General features: G+C 58.8%; 1 protein-coding gene across 3 annotated transcripts in view; it reads right to left on the bottom strand.

Moving 5' to 3' along the window:
• Window positions 1-2,887: 2,887 nt before the first annotated feature.
• The window catches only part of Dnmt1 (DNA methyltransferase 1), a 34,763-nt gene continuing 17,870 nt past the window's right edge, over window positions 2,888-19,780 (bottom strand). For all 3 annotated transcript variants that reach the window (XM_070002307.1, XM_070002308.1, XM_070002309.1), the window contains 28 exons: window positions 18,053-18,081; window positions 17,843-17,888; window positions 17,661-17,741; window positions 17,453-17,565; window positions 16,222-16,340; window positions 16,007-16,099; window positions 15,480-15,631; window positions 14,748-14,935; window positions 14,223-14,415; window positions 13,268-13,365; window positions 12,999-13,146; window positions 11,862-11,977; window positions 11,355-11,556; window positions 11,134-11,273; window positions 9,876-10,049; window positions 9,178-9,399; window positions 8,206-8,398; window positions 7,335-7,419; window positions 6,849-6,977; window positions 6,272-6,554; window positions 6,010-6,151; window positions 5,524-5,690; window positions 5,262-5,439; window positions 4,947-5,142; window positions 4,003-4,169; window positions 3,805-3,921; window positions 3,546-3,636; window positions 2,888-3,275 (listed from right to left, as the gene is read on the bottom strand). In XM_070002307.1, coding sequence (XP_069858408.1) covers window positions 3,232-3,275; window positions 3,546-3,636; window positions 3,805-3,921; window positions 4,003-4,169; window positions 4,947-5,142; window positions 5,262-5,439; window positions 5,524-5,690; window positions 6,010-6,151; window positions 6,272-6,554; window positions 6,849-6,977; window positions 7,335-7,419; window positions 8,206-8,398; window positions 9,178-9,399; window positions 9,876-10,049; window positions 11,134-11,273; window positions 11,355-11,556; window positions 11,862-11,977; window positions 12,999-13,146; window positions 13,268-13,365; window positions 14,223-14,415; window positions 14,748-14,935; window positions 15,480-15,631; window positions 16,007-16,099; window positions 16,222-16,340; window positions 17,453-17,565; window positions 17,661-17,741; window positions 17,843-17,888; window positions 18,053-18,081 — 3,906 coding nt within the window. In that variant the 3' untranslated portion in view covers window positions 2,888-3,231. The remainder of the gene's footprint in view (window positions 3,276-3,545; window positions 3,637-3,804; window positions 3,922-4,002; window positions 4,170-4,946; window positions 5,143-5,261; window positions 5,440-5,523; window positions 5,691-6,009; window positions 6,152-6,271; window positions 6,555-6,848; window positions 6,978-7,334; window positions 7,420-8,205; window positions 8,399-9,177; window positions 9,400-9,875; window positions 10,050-11,133; window positions 11,274-11,354; window positions 11,557-11,861; window positions 11,978-12,998; window positions 13,147-13,267; window positions 13,366-14,222; window positions 14,416-14,747; window positions 14,936-15,479; window positions 15,632-16,006; window positions 16,100-16,221; window positions 16,341-17,452; window positions 17,566-17,660; window positions 17,742-17,842; window positions 17,889-18,052; window positions 18,082-19,780) is intronic.

Below are 19,780 nucleotides of genomic sequence, written 5' to 3'. Positions count from 1 at the left end.
AAATTATTCAGATCAGGCACTCCACTTTCAACTTTTTTTTTTTTTGGGGGGGGGGGGGAGGATCCAGTCGTGAGGCCTGAACTCTGGGCCTGGGCGCTGTCCCTCAGCTCTTCAGCTCAAGGCGAGCGCTCTACCACTTGAGCCACAGCACCACTTCTGGCTTTTTTCTTTTTGCTTATGTGGTGCTGAGGAATCAAACCCAGGGCCTCAGGCATGCAAGGCAAGCGCTCTACCACAGAGCCACCTTCTCAGCCCCCTCAACCTTTTTGTGTATGCTGATCCTGGGCTTAACATAGGGTCTAGGCACTGTCCCTGAGCTTTTAGGCTCAAGATGGGCATTCTATCACTTGAGCCACAGTTCCACTTCCAGTTTTTCATAGCTAATTGGAGACTTTCCTGCTTGGGGCTGGCTTTGAATTATGATCCTCAGATCTCAGCCTCCTGAGAAGCTAGGATTCCAGGTGTGAGCCACCAGCCCCAGGCTCAGATGAAAGGAATGTATAAATTGTGTATTCCAGCAGGTTACAGTAGTGCACGCCTGTAATCCCAGCACTCAGCAGGTAGAGGCAGTAAGACTTGGATTCAAGGCAGCCTGGGTTACATAACAAGACCCTGAACAACTCTCAACTTCTCCCGCACCTCACCCCCAAAGCCCAAGAAGAGTTGTTTGTGAGAGCTGATGGCAATCACAAGAACTAAGTATCTGCCGATCACGGGGCAGAGTCCATTCAAGTGCTGCAGTGTCGAAATCCACCACAGAACACCGGGTATTCTCGGACGAAAGCACGTGATGTAAACCCCAAGTTATCTGACCATAAGGAAACCTGGGCCTGAGCTGGACACCAGTGGCTCACAGCTGTCATCCTAGCTACTCAGGAGGCTGAGAGCTGAGGATCGAAGTTCAAAGCCAGCCTGGGTAGGAAAGTCTGTGAGACTCTTATCTCTAATAAGCCACCAGAAAACCGGAAGTGGTGCTGTGGCAAAAGAACTCAAGACAGGGACCAGGCCCCAAATTCCAGCCCTGCAGCTAGAAAAAAAATCAGACTCAGTGGGTAAAAGGGAAGTTTATTCTCTTGCAGTTCTGGAGGCCTTGGTGCGGAATTCAGAGTCAGTAAGCAAGTCTTCTGCGTCTCTCCTTAGCAACCTCTTCTGAATCCTCACGGCTTTTGAGCTCTGCACTTGTCTGCTGTAATCCCTCCAAGGGCACCTCTCATGCTGGATTAGGACTCACTTTAATGACCTTGTTTAAATCCAACTTTTCTTTTACTTTTGTGTGCTGATCCTGGGGCTGGAACTCAGGGCCTGAGCACACCTGTCCCTGAGTTTTTGTGCTCAAGGCTAGTGCTCTACCACTTGAGCCACCGCTCCACTCCAGCTTTTGAGTGGTTCACTGGAGCTTAGTCTCATACACCTTTCTGTCCAGGCTGGCTTTGAACCATCATCCTCAGATCTCAGCCTCCTGACTAGCTAGGATTGCAGGCGTGAGCCACTAGCACCAAACAATACTGAGCAATTTGAAAGTAAAACCCTGGGCTGGGCACGTGGCTTAGAGGTAGACTTGCCTAGTATGCATGAGGCCCTGGGTTCGATTCCTAGGTACCACATACACAGAAGCCAGAAGTGGAGCTGTGCAAGTGGTAGAGCACCAGCCAAGCTGGTTTAAATCAAACCAAGAAGAAAAACCAACACAGTGTGGGTGCACCCAAGGTAGCTCAGATAAGCAAATCCAGATACCAGGTGGGGGGGTGGGGGGGCAGTGATGGAGCTGATAGAAAATAAATAAAGTACGTACTGGGGATCAGTGCACAGGCCTGGGCTGCTTTGGCTCCTGAAGCCCCACGCTGGCCCAGCCTGTGATCCTCCACCCCGCTCCGTGCTGGGATTCATTCCAGGGCGCATTCCCTTGGATACTTCGCGGGTCTCAGGGCCCCGGTTGAGGACAGGGGGCTAGGGCGCCGTCTAGGGGTCACCCACAGAAGCGCACCGACGGCGGCCAGGGTGGGCGTTTCCCACTTCTGCGGCCTTCTGGGTGATTGACATGGAGTGGCTTTTTAAAATTTTGCTGTCCAGTCTTGGGGCTTGAACTTGGGGCCTGGGCGCTGTCCCTGAGCTTCTTTTGCTCAAGGGTAGCGCTCTACCACTTGAGCCACAGCACCACTTCCGGCCTTTTCTGTGTATGTGGTCCTGAGGAATCGAACCCAGGGCCTCATGCATGCGAGGCGAGCACTCTACCACTGAGCCACCTTCCCAGCCACTTTAGTTTTTAAAAGCACTTCCTAGCAAATCCTTTCCCACAGATGAACTACATTAGTTATGGTTTGTGGTAGAATCCAGGGTGCTTGTCAAGCTGGGTTGACTGCCAAGCCCAAATAAGCCTTTTCCCCTTTGCCAGTCCTGGGGCTTGAACCCAGGGCCTGCGCACTGCCCCTTCGCACTTTATGCTCAAGGTTAGTCCTCCTACCGCTTTGATCCACAACACCACTTGACTTTTGGCTAATTGGAGATAAGGGTCTCCAGACTCTCTCCTGTCCCAATTAGCTTTCAAACCGATCCTCAGATCTCAGCTTCCTAAGGAGTTAGGGTTACAGGTGTAAGCCACTTGCACCCAATTTCATCTAAGTCTTAAGCAAACGAGGGGTTTTGTTCAGGGCTGGAGAGGCCCACAGCTGGGCAGTGAGTTCTTGTCCCGTGATCCTCTGCCAGTCCCCATGGTCACAAGACAGCTGCTGTATCACCAGGCATCACAATTCCATTCCAGACCAAATAAAAAGTTCCATTTGCACCTCAGCGGCCAGAACCAGGATCCCAGGAGTTAACACCCGCGCCCCACACAAGGCCAGCTAGCTGAGCGGGGCTCAGTTCAGCCCCGAGTCAATCAGTCCGGTAGTTTCGATGCTTTATAGATTTATTTGAAGAAATATTACAACATACAAAAACTACATAAAGTCTTGATTTCCACCCGGGAAGTGGTCGCTTGGATATAATGCCGTCGTAAAAAAGTTTCTTTTTAAAATTGAGAGGGTGATCACTGCTTTGCTAAGTCGTGGAGAAGCCAAAAAAAAAAAAAAAAACAACAAAAACGAAGGGAAAGAAAGTCACAGGAAGAACTCAGCTCGGCCAGGGCGCCCGGCGCCGCGTGGACACCATCCAACTGACACAGACATGTCAACAGCACAACACCGGCAGCGAGCGCGGGCTCCTGGCGACAGGACGGGCGCGCGGCCGGGCGGCCTAGCCCTGGGCGCCCTTCTCCTCCTCTTCCTCTTTCGCTTGCGCTGCGGGCGAGGAGGAGTCTTTGCTAGGGACGGCGACCACCCAGCCAGGCGCCCGCCACGCACGCGCGATCGGGCCCTCGCCGCCCCGGCTCCGAGGAGCCCACGGCGGCCTTAGGTGCGCCGTCTATTAGTTCCCATAGGCACCGAAGGCCGGCGACTTGCCAAGCAAGTTCAACAGCGTAGCCGGGCTGTGGCCCCTCCCAACCCCGACGAGGGTCCTGGAACCGGGTCCCGGATCCCCGCCACCCCGAGCATGGGGGCCCCGCGTACCTGAGGCGCTCTCTCGAGCCTTGGCCAACAGGCACTGCTTGATCTCCAGGCAGATGGCTTTGGCCAGGGGCGGCGGGACCGCGTTCCCCACCTGGGGGCCGGGAGGTGGTGCGTGAGGGCGTGGCCCCGCCCCCGCCGTGACTTCCCAGTGGACCAGCCCTTCCGCAACCACGCCCCCACCGAGACCGCGGGCACGCCCCACCGAGACCACGCCCCGCCCAGACTGCGGACACGCCCCGCCCTGACCACGCCCCCTGACCTGGCGGTGCCGGTCCAGGATGTTGCCGAACAGCCGGTAGGTGTCGGGGAAGCCTTGGGAGCGCGCGCACTCCCGCACGCTGACCACGCGGTGCTGCTCGGGGTGCAGCACGCGGCCCTGGGTGGAGGCAGGCGTGGGGTGAGCGGAGGAGGCGGGGGGGGGGGCGGGTGCGGGGACCCCCAGCGCCCCGGGACGCACCTGCTTGCCCATGGGCTCGGGGTTGGTGACGGTGGTGCTGAAGAAGCCGTCCCACTCCAGCCGCCCGTACAGCCCGGCCCAGTGGTTGTGGCGGTTCCCGGTGTGCGGCAGGCACCAGGGGATGAGCGTGTTGAACTGCCGCGCCAGCGGGTCGCAGGGGGTGCCGGCTGCGAGAGGGGGCGCTGAGCGGCGGGGCCCGGGCGGCGGGACCCCGATCGCTCACACACTGCCCGCGGGGACCCCCCAACCCGCGGGGACCCCGATCGCTCACACACTGCCCGCGGGGACCCCCACCCCCGGCCCCGGGACCCCGATCGCTCACACACTGCCCGCGGGGACCCCCCACCCCCGATTGCTCACACACTGCCCGCGGGGACCCCCCACCCCCGATTGCTCACATACTGCCCGCGGGGACCCCCCCACCCCCGATCGCTCACACTGCCCGTGGGGAACCCCAACCCCCGATCGCTCACACACTGCCCGCGGGGACCCCCCGGCCCCGGCCCCGGGACCCCGATCGCTCACACACTGCCCGCGGGGACCCCCCCAACCCGCGGGGACCCCGATCGCTCACACACTGCCCGCGGGGACCCCCACCCCCGGCCCCGGGACCCCGATCGCTCACACTGCCCGCGGGGACCCCCCCACCCCCGATCGCTCACACACTGCCCGCGGGGACCCCCCCACCCCCGATCGCTCACACACTGCCCGCGGGGACCCCCCCACCCCCGATCGCTCACACACTGCCCGCGGGGACCCCCCAACCCCCGCCCTGGGACCCCGATCACTCACACACTGCCCGCGGGGACCCCCCCACCCCCGATCGCTCACACTGCCCGTGGGGAACCCCCACCCCCGATCGCTCACACACTGCCCCACCCCCGATCGCTCACACTGCCCGCAGGGAACCCCCCCCCCGGCCCGGGGGACCCCGGCCGCCGTACCCTGCACGCAGGAGCACACGCCCCGCAGCGCCCCCGAGCGGCTGCGGCCGTGCTTGCGGTCGTGGTAGTTGTAGCGCAGCTTCTTGGTGATGGTGTTGTCCGACAGCCGCACCTCGATGTTGGGCAGGTCCCGCCAGTCCGAGCCGGGCGCCAGCGGGATGTGGCGCATGCGCGCGGCCACCAGGGGGCTCATGTCCTGCAGGGGGTACGGGGCTCAGCCCGGGCCGAAAGAGGGGGGGGCCGCACCCCACCAGGGGCCCCAGCGGGAAGGGCACGGGGCCGGGCCGGCAGGGAGGAGCCGCAGGCCGGCGCTACCTTGCAGATGTGGTCTCTGAGGATGGGCTGGTAGTGGGAGCCCCGGAGCTGCCGCTGGAACCAGGACTGGGGCTCCCCGTTGTAGGAGATCTCAGAGGCCGACGCGCCGTTCTGGATCTCGGGGAGGTCGGACATGGTGTCCCGCACGGTGATGGTGCGGTAGGGGCCGGAGCTCAACCTGCACCAGGGCGGAGAGCCTGAGCGCCTGGGGGACCCCGCGGCCGGGCCGCACCCCGGGGGGACGGGGAGGGGGGCTTCCTACCTCGTGATGTTGCTGACAAACTTCTTGTCGTCCACCACGACGCTCAACTGGCAGGCCCGGGGCGCGAACACGTGCAGGGGCTCGGGGAACAGGGGCAGCTGCTCCCCGGGGGCCGCCGCCAGGATGATAGCGCGCCTGCGCGTCTGGGCCACGCCGTACTGCCCCGCCTGCGCCAGGGAGGGCCGCACCCCACGATCAGACACCCCAAACCCCGCACCAGCCTGACTCTGGGAGGGGGAGGGGGCTCCCCACAGATGGGGGGGAGGGTACACCCCTCCCCCACTGCCACCGCAGTCCAGAGCCAACATTTTACCAGAGGCGCCCCGGTTCCCTCGGTCACCCCAGCCCCCTTCCTGCCAGGCCCCTGACACCCCCACTTTGACACAACAGGCTGAGCAGTAGGCAACCCTGTGCCCTGGCCTGCCCAGCCCTCTCTGGACAGGAACGAGTGGGTGGGGGCACATCAGGACAGGGTGAAGCACACACCTGCAGCACCCCAAAAGTACACTGGTAGCCCATGCGGACCAGGCAGCGCAGCGTGAGCTTCAGCACCATGGAGCGTTTGAAGGACACGAAGTTGCGCACGTTCTCCAGGAGGAAGAAGCGGGGTCGGTAGTAGTCACAGTAGCTACAGGGGAGGAGACGTGGGATGAGGGACCTTGGCGGGAGAGCGGGCAGGGGCCTCTGCCCCCATCCAGCATCCTGGGCGGGCACCCCGGCACCCCGCTCCCCTCCGACCTGTGACTACCTGAGGAAGGAGACCACCAGGGAGTTCTTGAACTTGGAGTAGGTGCGGGAGTTGAAGCGGTTCATGCCGCTGAAGCCCTGGCAGGGCGGCCCGCCGCACAGCATCTCCACGTCGCCCTTCTGGGGGAGCCGCTGGCCCAGGGCGTTGGCCACCTCCCCCGCCATGACCAGCTTCAGCAGCACGTTGCAGTCCTCGGTGAACACGGTGGACGCGGGGTTGTTCAGGCGGAACGCCTGCGCCGCCGGCTCCCACATCTCGATGGCCCACAGCGTCTCCGAGATGCCTGCGTGGGGGGGACGGCATGGGGGCATCGGGGGTCAGGAGGACGGCATGGGGGGCATCGGGGGTCAGGACGGCATGGGGGGCATCGGGGGGCAGGACGGCATGGGGGGCATCGGGGGGCAGGACGGCATGGGGGGCATCGGGGGGCAGGACGGCATGGGGGGCATCGGGGGGCAGGATGGCATGGGGCCATCGGGGGGACAGGAGGACCGCATGGGGACATCGGGGAGGGGCCGGCCTTCCCCCCAAGCAGCCCCCTACTCCCCACGACCGCCCCCTCCCCAATGGCGCCTACCGGCCTGGTGGAATCCCTCGGACAAGCCCCCGCAGCCCGAGAACACGTCAAGGGTGCGCAGCTTGGGCAGCCTCCCGGCCTCGGGCTCGCTGGGCTCCGGCGCCGGCGCCGCCTTCGCCTTGCTTTTCCCTGGAGGAGGCCACAAGCAAAGGTGGAGGCCGCGCACGCGCAGTGCGCACCAACCAAGGGGGCGGGGAAAAGGGGGACTTCCGGCCACTCCGCAGCGCCGGGGCTCCCGCCTGTCACCCTAGCTACTTAGGAGGCTGAGACCTGAGGATCGCAGTTCAAGGCCAGCCCAGGCAAGGAGAGGCCATCAGACTCTGATCTCCAATAAACCACCAAAAAACTGGTAGTGGCGCTGTGGATCAAGTGGTAGAGCGCTCGCCTTGAGCTTAAGAGCGGAGGGACAGCGCCCAGGCCCAGAGTTCAAGCCCCATACCCCAGGGGTGCACCTCCACACCCCAAGGTGGGAAGGGGTCTTTTTACCTTTGCCTTTTCCTTTCCCTTTATTCCCGGGGCTGCGGGCGTGGTTTGGGGGGTCTTCGAAGCTTTTGCTCTTTGCATTGTAGGCCTGGAAAGAAGCGGCCGTGAGGCTCGGAGGGAACGCGGCCCTCGGTCCCTGCCCCGGCACACTTCTAGGAAAGTTCATTTGGGTTGGGCACCCGTGGCTCCTGCCTGTAATCCCAGCTTCAAGATTGGAGGATGGCAGTTCGAAGCCAGCCTGGGCAGGAAAAGTCTGAGAGACTATTTCCAGTGGTTCACTCAAAAACCGGTGGAGCTGTGACTCAAAGTGGTAGAGGGCTAGGCCTTGAGCAAAAGAACTCTGGGACAGTGCCCAGGCCCTGAGTTCAAGACCCACCATAAAGAAAGTTAGCTAACTTGTTGCTAGAATCATAGCTAATTGGCTACCAGTATGGTGTACTTTTTTTTTTAACCACACTGCAAAATGCCAAACCAAATCCTACTCCTCAGTTCCTAGCGGCCAACAACCTGTTTCCCTTTGTGTTCTGTGTGCGCTATTACTGGGACTTGAACTCAGGACCCGGGCCTCGTCCCTTACAGCACCAGCCACAAGTGAAAAAGCAATCACTGGCGCCACAGCTCCACTAGCAGCTTTTTTGGAGATTTATAACAAGAGTCTCATGGACTTTGTTGGCCTGGACTGGCTTTGAACCACGATCCTCCTATCTCAGCCTCCCGAGTGGCTGGGATTACAGGTGTGCGCTACTGGTGCCTGACTTCCCACTTTTCCTTGAAACGCCAAAGACGACCGCCAGGCCCATGGGGCGGCGCGTGCTGTGGGGGCCACACCTCGATGGAGTAGAAGCGATCGGGGCAGTTGGGGGGGGGGGCGCACCTCGATGAAGTAGAAGCGGTCGGGGCCGCGGGCCGAGTACTCCTGCACGCACTCGGGCAGGTCCTCGCCGTACTCCACCGTGCAGCGGCCCTGCGCTGTCTTGAAGTCCACCACGGCCTCCTCGTCGCTCCAGTACAGCATGTTGATGTCTGCGTGGTAGCTGGCGGGCGTGGACTTGTGCGTGTTCTCCGGCCTGTGCGGGGAGGATGCTTGCTTGGGAGCTCTCAAGGAATCACAACATACTGCGCCCCCTTACCCACAAGGAGGGCCACTGGAAGCGTTTCCCAGTTTGGGAGACACTGGGATGTTGGCCATGTCACGCAAGATCTTGGGGGGCTGGGGAGCGGGGTTGAGGTGCTATATGGCTCGGCTAAGGCAGTAGGGATCCACTGAGCTCAAAGAGCCAGGCCCCGTGTGGTGGCTGATGCCTGTAATCCCAGCTACTCAGGAGGCTGAGAACTGAGGATCGTGGTTCAAAACTAATCAGGGCAAGAAGTTCTATGAAGACTCATCTCCAATGAACTACCAGAAAATCACAAGTGGCGCTGCGCCTCGCAGTGGTAGAGCACCAGCCTCGAGCAAGAGTTCAGGGGCTGCACACCCAGGACCCGAGTTCAAGTCTCATGACCAAAAATAAAACCCCAAAAAGCAAGACACGTTTGAAACAGCTGTGTACATCTGTTCTGGCAGCTCTCCATCGAACCCCGCGTCCCTGGCCCTTTCGTAGGGTCTGGCATTCGTGTCCAAGCTAGCCTGAACCAAGATCCAACTGAGGCCTCGTTCAGAGCTGGGATGACAGGAGTACCTCACCCCACCTGGCCGACTGGTACACACGGGGTCTCAACACGCGGGTCCATGGGGATGGCTGGGGAACGCAGCCGCCCATCCCTGCTTCCTGACCAGCTGGAGTCACAGCCAAGACTAGAAAACCAGCCCTGGTAGAAGCTTCTGGAAGGGGGTCCGCCCACCTACCTGTAGAACTTGTTGACGCGGATCTTGATGTCTGCTTCATTGGGCTTGCCGTTGCTCTTCTTGGTGCAGAAAATCTCCTTGATGCGGCCAATGCGGTAGGGCTCGGGGGCGTCCAGGTTGCTCCCTTTAATGTAGTCCGAGTACTTCCGGTAGTGCTCCGGATACAGGTGCTCGTTCACAGGCTCCTTCTTTGGGCGCTTTATGGGGCTGGACAGCTTGATGCTGTGGAGAAGTGGGGGTCAGGCCACATGACACTGGGGCTACCGAGTGTGTGTGTGTGTGTGTGTTTGTGTGTGTGTGTGTGTGTGCGTGCGCGCGCACACACCAGTCCTAGGATTTGAACTCAGGGCCTGGGATGCTGAGATTTCTCAAAGGCTGGCGCTCCACCACTTGAGCCACAGCCCCACATCTAAGCTTGTTGCATGGTTCATTAGAGATGAAGCCGTCTCAAGACTTTGCTGCCCAGGCTGGCTTTGAACCCTCAATCCTCCAACCTCAGCCTACGGAGCAGCTGGGATTACATGCGTGATCACAATGCTCAGCTCCCGCATTCTGCAGCAACATGGGGCAGCTGGCAGCCCAGCAGGATCAGCCCTCACCCACTGGCTACCTCGTCATGGGTCTGGCACAGAGCTCAAGTGTGATCTGAGGGGCACAGAAGTTGGGGGTGCCCGCTGGCAGGGAACAAGGGGGCTCACTTGAACGCGAAGGCCTCGGGGGGCAGGTACACCCCGTCGCCCACACGGTACACCACGCCGTTCTTGGTGGCCGAGCTGTAGAAGAACCGGTTGTCCAGCTCATCCACCTGCTCCAAGACCCTGGGAATCTCCTTCTGTCTCATCTCCGCCAGCCGGGCGCAGCTCACGCAGAACCTGCAGGAAGCAAACAGACCCGAGGCACTGAAGACTGCCACCCCCCCCCAAATACCCAGAGACAGAACCCAAGAAAACAAAGCCAGCCATAGGAGTGTGGCTGAGAAGAGCTCAGCATGATGGCTCACACCTGTAATCCCAGCACTAGAGAGGCTGAGGCAGGAGGATTGGAGTGTGAGGCCAGCCTGCGCTATAGACAAACACCAGACCTCAAAGAACGAAGAGTTAGGCCAAGCTCAGTGGAGCGTACCTGAATAGCAGCTACACGGAAAGTGGAGGTGGAAAGACTGGGCGAGGCTAACCTGAGCCAGAAACCTAAAACCCTGTGTGAAAAGTGACTAGAGAGCTGGACACTAAGTCATCCTAGCTACTCAGGAGGCTGAGATCTGAGGATCGCGGTTCAAAGCCAGCCTGGCCAGGAAAGTCCGTGAGACTCTCATCTCCAATGAACCACCAGAAAACCGGCAGTGGCGCTGTGGCTCAAGTGGTAGAGCGCTTGCCTTGAGCTGAGGGACAGCGCCCAGGCCCAGCGTTCAGGCCCTACAACCGACAAAAAACAAACCACAAAGCTGGTATGTCAGAGACACCTATAGTACCAGCTACGTGGGAAGCAAAACCGAAGCAAGAAGACCCCCTAACCCAAGGAGTTCCAGCCCGGGAGATCCTGGCCCACTGCTTTTCCTACTGCTGGGTGCCGGCAGTGCACACGTGCAATCCTGATGCTCAGGATGCGAAGGGCAGAGGAGCCAAACCGTCCCAAGACACCTCTAACTCACCAGCCTAAAACCTGGAAGTGAAGACGTGGCTCAAGTGGTAGATCCCCAGCCATGAGCGTGAGAAAGCCAGGTGAGAACCCATAGTACTAGGGCTTGACCTTAGGGCCAACTCTCCCCCCCGCCCCAAGACTTCTCATATCCCCAAAGTCAGCAAAGAGCGTGAGTGGGAGAGGCAGTAAGCGAGCGCGGAGGCCCGAGCGCGGAGGCCCGAGCGCGGAGGCCCGAGCGCGGAGGCCCGAGCGCGGAGGCCCGAGCGCGGAGGCCCGAGCGCGGAGGCCCGAGCGCGGAGGCCGGCTCCTGACACTCACTTGTGCTTGTTGTCCTCCGTGGGCTGCATCTTGGGCGGGGACTCAAACCTGGCGTAGTCCTGGTCGTACCACAGCTGGTAGAAGTAGGTCTTGCCATCATTGACTTCGCCCAGTAGCATGTCCTCGGGCTCCAGGCCTCCCTTGGGGGACAAAGGCGCAGGGGGGGGTCAGCCCCAGAGCCTGGGGTGGTGAGGGGGGTGGGGGGCACCACGCACACTCACCTCCATGGCCCAGTTGGGCGACGGCGGCTTGTGGATCACGGTGACCTTGCTGTGTACGTACGACAGCTGCATGTCCTCGCACTCGTCCACCAGGAACAGCTCCCGCGGGTCCGACGTGGCGCCCAGGACCGTGTCCGACCCCGCGCAGAACCAGTGTGCGTGGAACATCTTCCCGCTGCCGTCCTCCCACAGCGCCGTGGCCCTGCGGGCAGCGACAGGACAGCGGGTGTGTGACACGCGGGTGTGTGACACGCGGGCGTGACGCTGGGCCGCAGGAGGCGCATGCGGGGAAGTTTGGTTTTAGAGCCCGGCGTCTCTGCTTGGGGCTGGTGCTCTACACAGAAGCCACAGCGCCACTTCGGGCTTTTGCGATTCATTGGCAAGAAGAGGCTCCCAGCTTTCCCACCCAGGCTGGCTTTGAACCACGAGGGTCCCCTCGCAGCCTCCGGAGTAGCTGGGATGACAGGTGTGAGCTACGTCACCCAGCACAGGTGTTGGGCCACGCACCTTGCGAGGTAGAGCGGCTTGGAGGAGTCATCAGGGATGACGGAGACGCAGTCGCCCACCTCCAGAGTCTCCTCGTCGATGCACACCTTCTGGTAGAAAGTCTTCTTCCCTTCAACCTGAAACAGGTGACAATGGGGAGCGGCCCAGGGTGGTGGTCCCTAAATTCATGTATCATCCCTTGCGACAGGTGACCAAGACCTGAGAATTGAGGTTCAAGGACAGCATAGGCCAAAAAAAAGAAGGCCAGGCACCGGTGACTCACACCTTTAATCTAGCTACTCAGGAGGCTGAGATCTGAGGATCATGGTTCAAAGCCAGCCTGGACAGGAAAGGCCGTGAAACTTATTGTCAATGAACCACCAGAAAACCAGAAGTGGTGCTGTGGCTCAAGTGGTAGAGCGCTAGCCTTGAGCTGAAGAGCTGAGGGACAGCGCCCAGACCCAAGAGTCCAAGCCTCACGACCAATTAAAAAAAAAAAAAAAAAAAAAACGGCCAGAAGCTCTACCTTTAAGAAACCAGCAAAATGCTGGGCTGGAAGTATGGCTCAAGCAGTTAAGATCCAAAAAAAAAAAAAAAAAAAAAGCTAAGTCAGAATTTAAGCCCCATTATCAGCTAAGAAAAAAATTAAAAGTAAAAACGATGTGGCTGGGAAGGTGGCTCCGTGGTAGAGTGCTTGCCTCACATGCATGAGGCCCTGGGTTCCATTCCTCAGCACCCCATAAACAGAAAAAGCCGGAAGTGGCGCTGTGGCTCAAACAGTAGAGCATTGGCCTTGAGTAAAAGAAATTAATGAACAAAAAACCAAAACTCAGGGGCTGGGAAGGTGGCTCAGTGGTAGAGCGCTTGCCTTGCATGCATGAGGCCCAGAGTTCGATTCCTCAGCACCACATAAGCAAAAAGAAAAAAGCCAGAAGTGGCGCTGTGGCTCAAGTGGTAGAGCGCTAGCCTTGAGCTGAAGAGCTGAGGGGCAGCGCCCAGGCCCAGAGTTCAGGCCCCACGACCGGACCCCCCAAAAAAAGAAAACCAAAAAAACCTCAGAGACAGCCCTCAGGCCCCGAGTTCAAGGCCTCCCAGGACTGGAACCATAACACAAAACCAAAAGCCACCCAGCTGTCTCAGGTCCTGGGCCAAGCTCACCTTGATGGCTGGACCGACCCAGGAGATCCGCGCCTTGTTCTGCTTCTTCTTCTTGGCCTGGTGCATCTTCTTGGGCGATGGCATTTCCGGGATGTTGTCGTCCACCTCCTCGTCTTCCTCGGCCTCCTTCATGGCCAGGTTGGGACACCTGTGCGCCCACGGGGCAGAAAACGTGTCCACCGGCAGGGCCCCGCTGGCCCAGGCCGCAGAGGCCATGCGGGCGGGCCCTGTGCTCTGCCGCCGGCCAGCAGGGGGCGCTTGCCACCTACCTGCGCTGCACGCACGCCTGCTTGCTCCGCCCACTCCCGCCAAACTTGACCATGTCCATGCACGCCCTGCACACGCCACACTCGGGCTGCTGGCACACCTTCGAAGGAAAGCCCAGGGCACCTCAAGTAGCCATCCTTGGCGGGGTGCTGGGCGTTTGTGCCAATAGTGGGGCTTGAACTCAGGCCTGGGCTGCTAATCTTAGCTTTTTGCACTCAGGGTGGTGCTCTACCATGTAGACCACACCTTCACTTCTGGCTTTGCGCTGAGCGCAGGAGATGGGGCTCATGGATTTGCCCTGCCCGGGCTGGATTTGCGTTCTTGAGCCTCCGATCTCAGTCGCCTCAGTAGCTTGGATAACAGGTGTGAACGAGTACAAGTACCTGGCTGTCCTTTTCGTTTTGGGGGTGGACTCGTTTGAACTCAAGGCCTCAGCCACTGGGCATGCCTGCAGCAACCCCCTTCTGTTTTTATAGTTTTTGTGCCCTTCCTGGGGTTTGAACTCAGGGCCTGCTATCCCTGAGGTTTTTAGCTCCAGCCACAGCTCCACCTCCGGCCTTTGGGCAGTTTAGTGCAAGCAAGAGTCTCATGGACTTTCCTGTCCGGGCTGGCCTAGAACCCACGCTCAGATCCCAGGTTCCCGAGTAGCTGGCATGACAGGCACGAGCCACTGGCAAAACAGCTCGCACTGGACCGCGACCCGCGTACTTCAAGCGACCTTGTCATGGCTGGCGTGACAGGCGCTTGCCCAGGTGCTGACAGGGCTTGGCGTGGATGCCCAGGCGGACCTGGAACCCACAGCCCTGCGAGTAAACACGGGGCCACTTACCCAGAGCCATCTGTCCCCAGCTACAGAGCCAACAGGCGGCTGGCAGGGGGCGTGGCTGGGGCAGGATGAGAGGTAGGCGTGGCAGTGGCGGGAGGGGGCGTGGCAGTGGCGGGAGGGGGCGTGGCTACCTCGCAGACACCACAGCGGCGGCGTTTGGAATTATTCTCCTTGTCCTCCCGGTCGGCCCTCTCATCCTTTTCGATTTGTTCGGCAAAGAAGGTGTCGAAGATCTGGTAGACCAGCTTGGTGGTGGTGGCCTTCGTGGGGCCCTTGTCTTTGTCCTTGGCAGGGGGTTTCATGGAGCGGCTGCTCACGGCTCGTCTGAGGGCAAAAGAGGAGGCAACCATCTTAGGGGCAGCGGACGCGGAGGATAACGGTCAGTTGTGGGGCCTGAACTCAGGGCCTGGGCGCTGTCCCTGGGCTTTCATTTCACTCCAGGCTAGCGCGGTACCACTGAGTCACAGCGCCACTTCCTGTTTGCAGGGGATTCATTCGAGATCAGAGTCTCCTGGACTTCCCTGCCCGAGCTGGCCTCAAACCGTGATCCTCAGATCCCAGCCTCCTGACCCAGCTGGGATGACAGCCCTGGATGAGCCGCCAGCGCCCCGCTTACGGAGGACGCGTGGGGCCTTCCCGGCTGCGGGGGTCCCTACCTCTGTCCCAGCGTCACGCCGCACAGCTTGATGAGGGCCCTCATGCAGGGGCTCAGGTAGATGGGCTCTTCGTCCGTGTCCTTGGCCCTGTCGTAGCTCTCCACCTGTCCCACCACGAACTGCGCGTGGCGCAGAAGCGAGTCCTCGGTGAAGTGGTTCAGGTTCAGGCCGGAAGGAGGCACTGTGGTCTTTGGGCAGGAATTAAAAAAAAAAAAAAAAGTGAAATTACAAAACACAAGGTGGTAAAGCATTTGCCTGGCATGTACGAAGGTCCTGGGTTCCATCCCCAAGTAATAAAACTAAACACAAAAGACAGGTGTTTCCTATATTCTGTGTTTGCCCTGAGGTGTGGGATGGAGACCCGGCAGTCTTGCTCAGTTTTGTTGTTTTGGGGGGCTGGTGCTCTACCACTTGAACCACGGCTCCAGTCAAGCATTTCCGTCACCAACTGGAGATGGGGAGTCTCTAAGGGCATTTCCTGGCAAGGCTGGCTTGGAATTCTTGATCCTCAGCCACTTGAGGATCTGATAGGTGTAAGCCACTGGTGACAGGATTACCTTACTTATGTATTCCTTTGTTAACTGTTTTTGGGGTAGTACTGGGGCTTGAACTCAGTGTCTGGGCCTTGCCCCACAATTTTGGTTTTTCTCAAGGCTGGTGCTCTACCACTTGAGCCATATGACCACTTCCAGCTTTTTGCTGGCTCCTGGGAGCTAGCACAGGTCACCTCACCTCAATCTTGTTGATGAGGTCTTCATACGTGGCGTCAGGGTTCCCCAGGAGGAATTCCACCACTATCTTGCTGATGTACACCTTCTCCTGCATCTGCCCAAATATGGGGGCGTACTCTGGGCTGGGGTCCATGAGGATGTATTCAGCAAACGCTGAGGGAACACAGCTATTAAAAAACAGTACCTGCCTTTTTTTTTTCTTTTCTTGCCGGTCCTGGGGCTTGAACTCAGGGCCTGAGCACTGTCTGAGCTTTTTCACTCAAAGCTGTCATTCTATCCCTTGAGCCTCAGCTCTATTTCCAGCTTTTTGGTGGTCATTTGCAGACTAACATCTCAGGCTTTTCCTGGTGGGTCTGGCTGTGAACTGCGATCCTCAGATCTCCGCCCTTTGAGGAGCTTGGATTACAGGCGTGAGGCACCAAGCTCTGCTCTGACCTACTCAAACATGAGGCTCCACCACGGAGCCTGGGTCCCATGCGTCACCCTGGAAGCCCCTCCCCCGCACCAGGGCCCCGACTGCTCCGTTACCGGTGCTGAAGCCCATGAGCACTTTCTCCCCGCCATCGAAGCCTGTGATCCACCACTCGTTGATGGGACCCAGATGTTTGCCATTCACGCCACCTGTGTGCACAGACAGGAACCAGCTTGGCCCCAGGATGGAACATACACAGAGTATTTTCCCCAGTTGGGTTGGTTTGGAAACCAGCTCCCCCCAAGATCCCCTTCTGGAACTTTCCACGTACCTTCAAGAGATGGGTTGTCCTCATAGATGGCTTTGGCCGACCCAGAAAAGAAGAGCTCCACGTTCTTCTCGATCAGGCCGGTGTCGATGGGACACAGATGGCCGCGCTTGCAATACACACTAGGTAGACGGTCAGGGGACATTTTACAGCTGAGCCACTGTGGCAGGTCTCCACGCACAGAGAGGCCCAGGCCCACGCGATGACACAAAGCCCCAGCCCCGGGCCGGGCACTGTCACCCAGGCCGTGAGCGCAGGCTTCGAGAACCGTCTGCCAGCCGGGCTACCTTATCAATGGTCAGCCCGCTTTGAAAGCTGGCCAGAGCCAGGGCAGGTGGGGAAGCGATTGCTTTTCTAGGCAAGCGAGAGAAGCATGGTGAGGGCTACTGGAAGGTTCCATGCCGACCTCACGTGGACAGGGAGCCGAGGCCAGGCACAGGGGGCCGACAAGAAGAAACCCTATTATAGAGCAGGTCTGTGATGAACGTGATGTGCAACTATTTCAGGACAATTAGGTACATACCAAGAGGGTGGGAGGGGGCGGAGGGAGGGGAAGGGCTGGTTCCCAGCTAGCCCAGGGAAGAGAAGTCTGGGAGATGCTGCTCTTCAATAAACCACCAAAAAAGCCAGAAGTGGCGCTGTGGCTCAAGTGGTAGAGTGCTAGCCTTGAGCAGAAGAGCTGAGGGACAGCGCCCAGGCCCGGAGTTCAGGCCCCACAACCGACCAAAAAGGAAATAAAAAAGCCAGGTGTCAGTGGCTCAAGCCTGTCATCCTAGCTACTCAGGAGGCTGAGATCTGAGGATCGTGGTTCAAAGCCAGCCCAGCAAGAAAGTCTGTGAGACTCTTATCTCCAATTAATCATGGAAAAAGCTAGAAGTGGTGTTGTGGCTCAAGTGGTAGAATGCTTAGCCTTAAGGCAAAGTAGCTGGAAGTCTCCCTCCCCGCCCCCCCCCCCCCCCCCCCGTGTTTAGGGCCCAGTATCCAGACTTGGGCAAGGTTTGCAATGTGATCCAAGTGTCAAAACAACTACAGCCACCAAGATGGTGCCACTCACAGCCTTAGAGGTCTGGGATGCCCACGTGGGGGCAGGGATGGGGGGGAGCAGCTGGCAGACCAGGCCTGAGCCCAGCCCATGCCCGCGTGGGCGTGGCTTACCTGAAGCTGAGCCCAGCCCATGCCCGTGGGCGTGGCTTATGAGGCCCCAGCCCAGCCCATGCCCGTGGGCGTGGCTTACCTGAAGCCCGTCAGCTTGTGCTGGGGTAAAGCCTCATAACTCTCGAAGCCAGATTCGTTGGTGTCATCGAAGATGGAGAGTTTCTCATTGGTCAACATCTGGGGCTCCTCCAGCTGAGGGACCAGGGCCCAAGTGAGGCAGAGGCACTGGAGGGGGGGAGGGGGGGGGACACGGGACGGGAAGGGGGGACCGGAGAGCTGGCACTTACGGCATCGTGGGGGTGCTGCTCATACTTGAGGTCCAGGTCGTCCAGGTACTGCCCGCACTCCGAACACCTGGGCTCCTGTGGCTGTGGGGGGCAGGGGGGCGCGGCCAGGGGTGTCAGCGGGGCGCATGCGTAGGGCTCCCTCTCTCCAGCCTCCTTCCTGCCCCCCACAGTGCGTAGTTTACCTTGAGGTTCAGCATCGCTTTGGTCCCGGTCTCTTTTTTCTCAGCTCTGCGCAAAGAACATAAGGTTTATCAACTGGGAACGGTGTCACAGACCCCAGCGGACCAGTGTCCCCCCCACCCACACAGGAGATGTCAGGCCACGAGGACGCCCCCAGGGCCCCGAGTTCAAGTGCCAGTACTGGCACAACAACCATGACAAAGAGTTCTTACATTTCTTTGGTTTTGCTTCTTTTCTCATCCTAGAAGAAAAGAGGAATAGTACGTTAAGAAAGTTAAGTCAATACTCTGCATCCAGACCAAGAAACCAAAGGTGATCAACCCACACAGCAACACTGTCAAGAGGCAGGATCTGACCCAGCACCAAAAATCCCACACTCCTCCATTTTATGCCCAAGTGGGGCATAGTTGTACATGCCTGCAGTCCCAGCACTCAGGAGGCTGAGGCAGGAGGAGGGAGAGTTCCAGGAAAGTGTGGGATATAGGTAAGATCCTATCTCAAAAAAAGTTTTATGGCCCAACACCCCATAGGGAGTTTTACAAGGAGCACTGGGCGCCGGTGGCTCATGCCTGTAATCCTTGCTACTCAGGAGCCTTAGATCTGAGGATAACAGTCCAAAGCTAGCCCGGCAGGAAAAAAGTCATGAGATGGATCTTCAATTAACTACCAAAAAGTCCAAAGTGGTACTCTGGCTCAAGTGGCAGAACACCAGCCTCGAGTGTAAAAGCACAGGGACGTCACCCAGGCCCCAAGTTCAAATCCCACAAGTGACCATCCCCATCCAAAACCAAGTTTCACAAAGGCTAGGGGCATGGCTCGAATGGTAGACCACCCCTAGCAACTTTGAGGCCCCGAGTTCAAGTCCCAGTCCCACAAACATGAAGTTTCAGGGGAGGCCAGGGGAAATCAAGCGTTACCTTTAGGAAAAGCCAGTGAGCTTGCAAGGCTGGTGCACAGCAAGCCGTGCCCCAGTACAGATAAGTGTCCACACCAGCCCTCGGTCCCCGTGTCTCTATTGGGCACAGGGATCCTGAAGGCCATGCCAGTGTGGCCCCCAACAGCTGGGACATTTTCGTGAGGGGAGCCCCCAAGGAGGATAAAGAGGGGACGGCCCTCTGGGGTCCCACCCGCCTCGTAAGAAAGTAACCAGGAGGTCATTTGCCAAGAGGCTTGTTCGCATTGTGAAGAGAGGGACATGAATGTCTTCCCTGAATGCCGGTCCATGGGGACTGGGCATACCGACACGCAGGGATGGCGACATTCACAGTGAGCCAATTCTAATGATGTACTGTGCAGAAGGAATTGTCCACTTAATGAGGGCTGGGTGGGGCTCAGTGGTAAAGTACTTGCCAACATGTGCAAAGGCCCTGGGGTCTTTGAGAAAAGAACTCAACCAAGTGAGAAGATCAGGCAGGTGAGCTGATCAGGCGGATGGCAGGCGAGGTTTGGGAGCAATGTTAATACAACAGAGACTCTCGGGTCTCCTATGAAAACCAATCACCTCCAGAGTTCTCTAGAAAATACTCACCCCCAATCCCACCACCTCACCCAACCCTACAAGAGACAGAACTGAAGGCGGGGAAGACCAGGCAAAATGGAGAACAGAAAATAAAAGCGCCTTGCACAAGCTAGAGATCTGGGCTGCCTCATGGTGTTTGGGTCACCAATGAACCCCGTATATGACATTCATGTGACGGTCACACTCACTGTGCTCGTGTAAAAGCCAGCCACAATAACCAGCTCATAGAAAACTCGTTTCCCAGACCATGTTCCTAGGTTTAAACACATGACCGTACATTTATCTAGATCTTGTGCAGGGCTCGATTCAAAGGAAAGTCAGGGGAAGCCGTGCACAGTAGTGTCTGCCTGTAATCCCAGCTACATGCAAGGCAGTGGTGGAACAAACCATGTCGGAAACCAGGCAGGGCTCTCTTATCAGA

Source organism: Dipodomys merriami, unplaced genomic scaffold (genome assembly GCF_024711535.1).
Source record: "Dipodomys merriami isolate MVZ:Mamm:240054 unplaced genomic scaffold, mDipMer1.0.p SCAF_6, whole genome shotgun sequence".
NCBI classification, from domain to species: Eukaryota; Metazoa; Chordata; class Mammalia; order Rodentia; family Heteromyidae; genus Dipodomys; species Dipodomys merriami.
The sequence above is the reverse complement of the archived record's forward strand: the minus strand, read 5'-3'. Positions and strand labels throughout refer to the sequence as shown.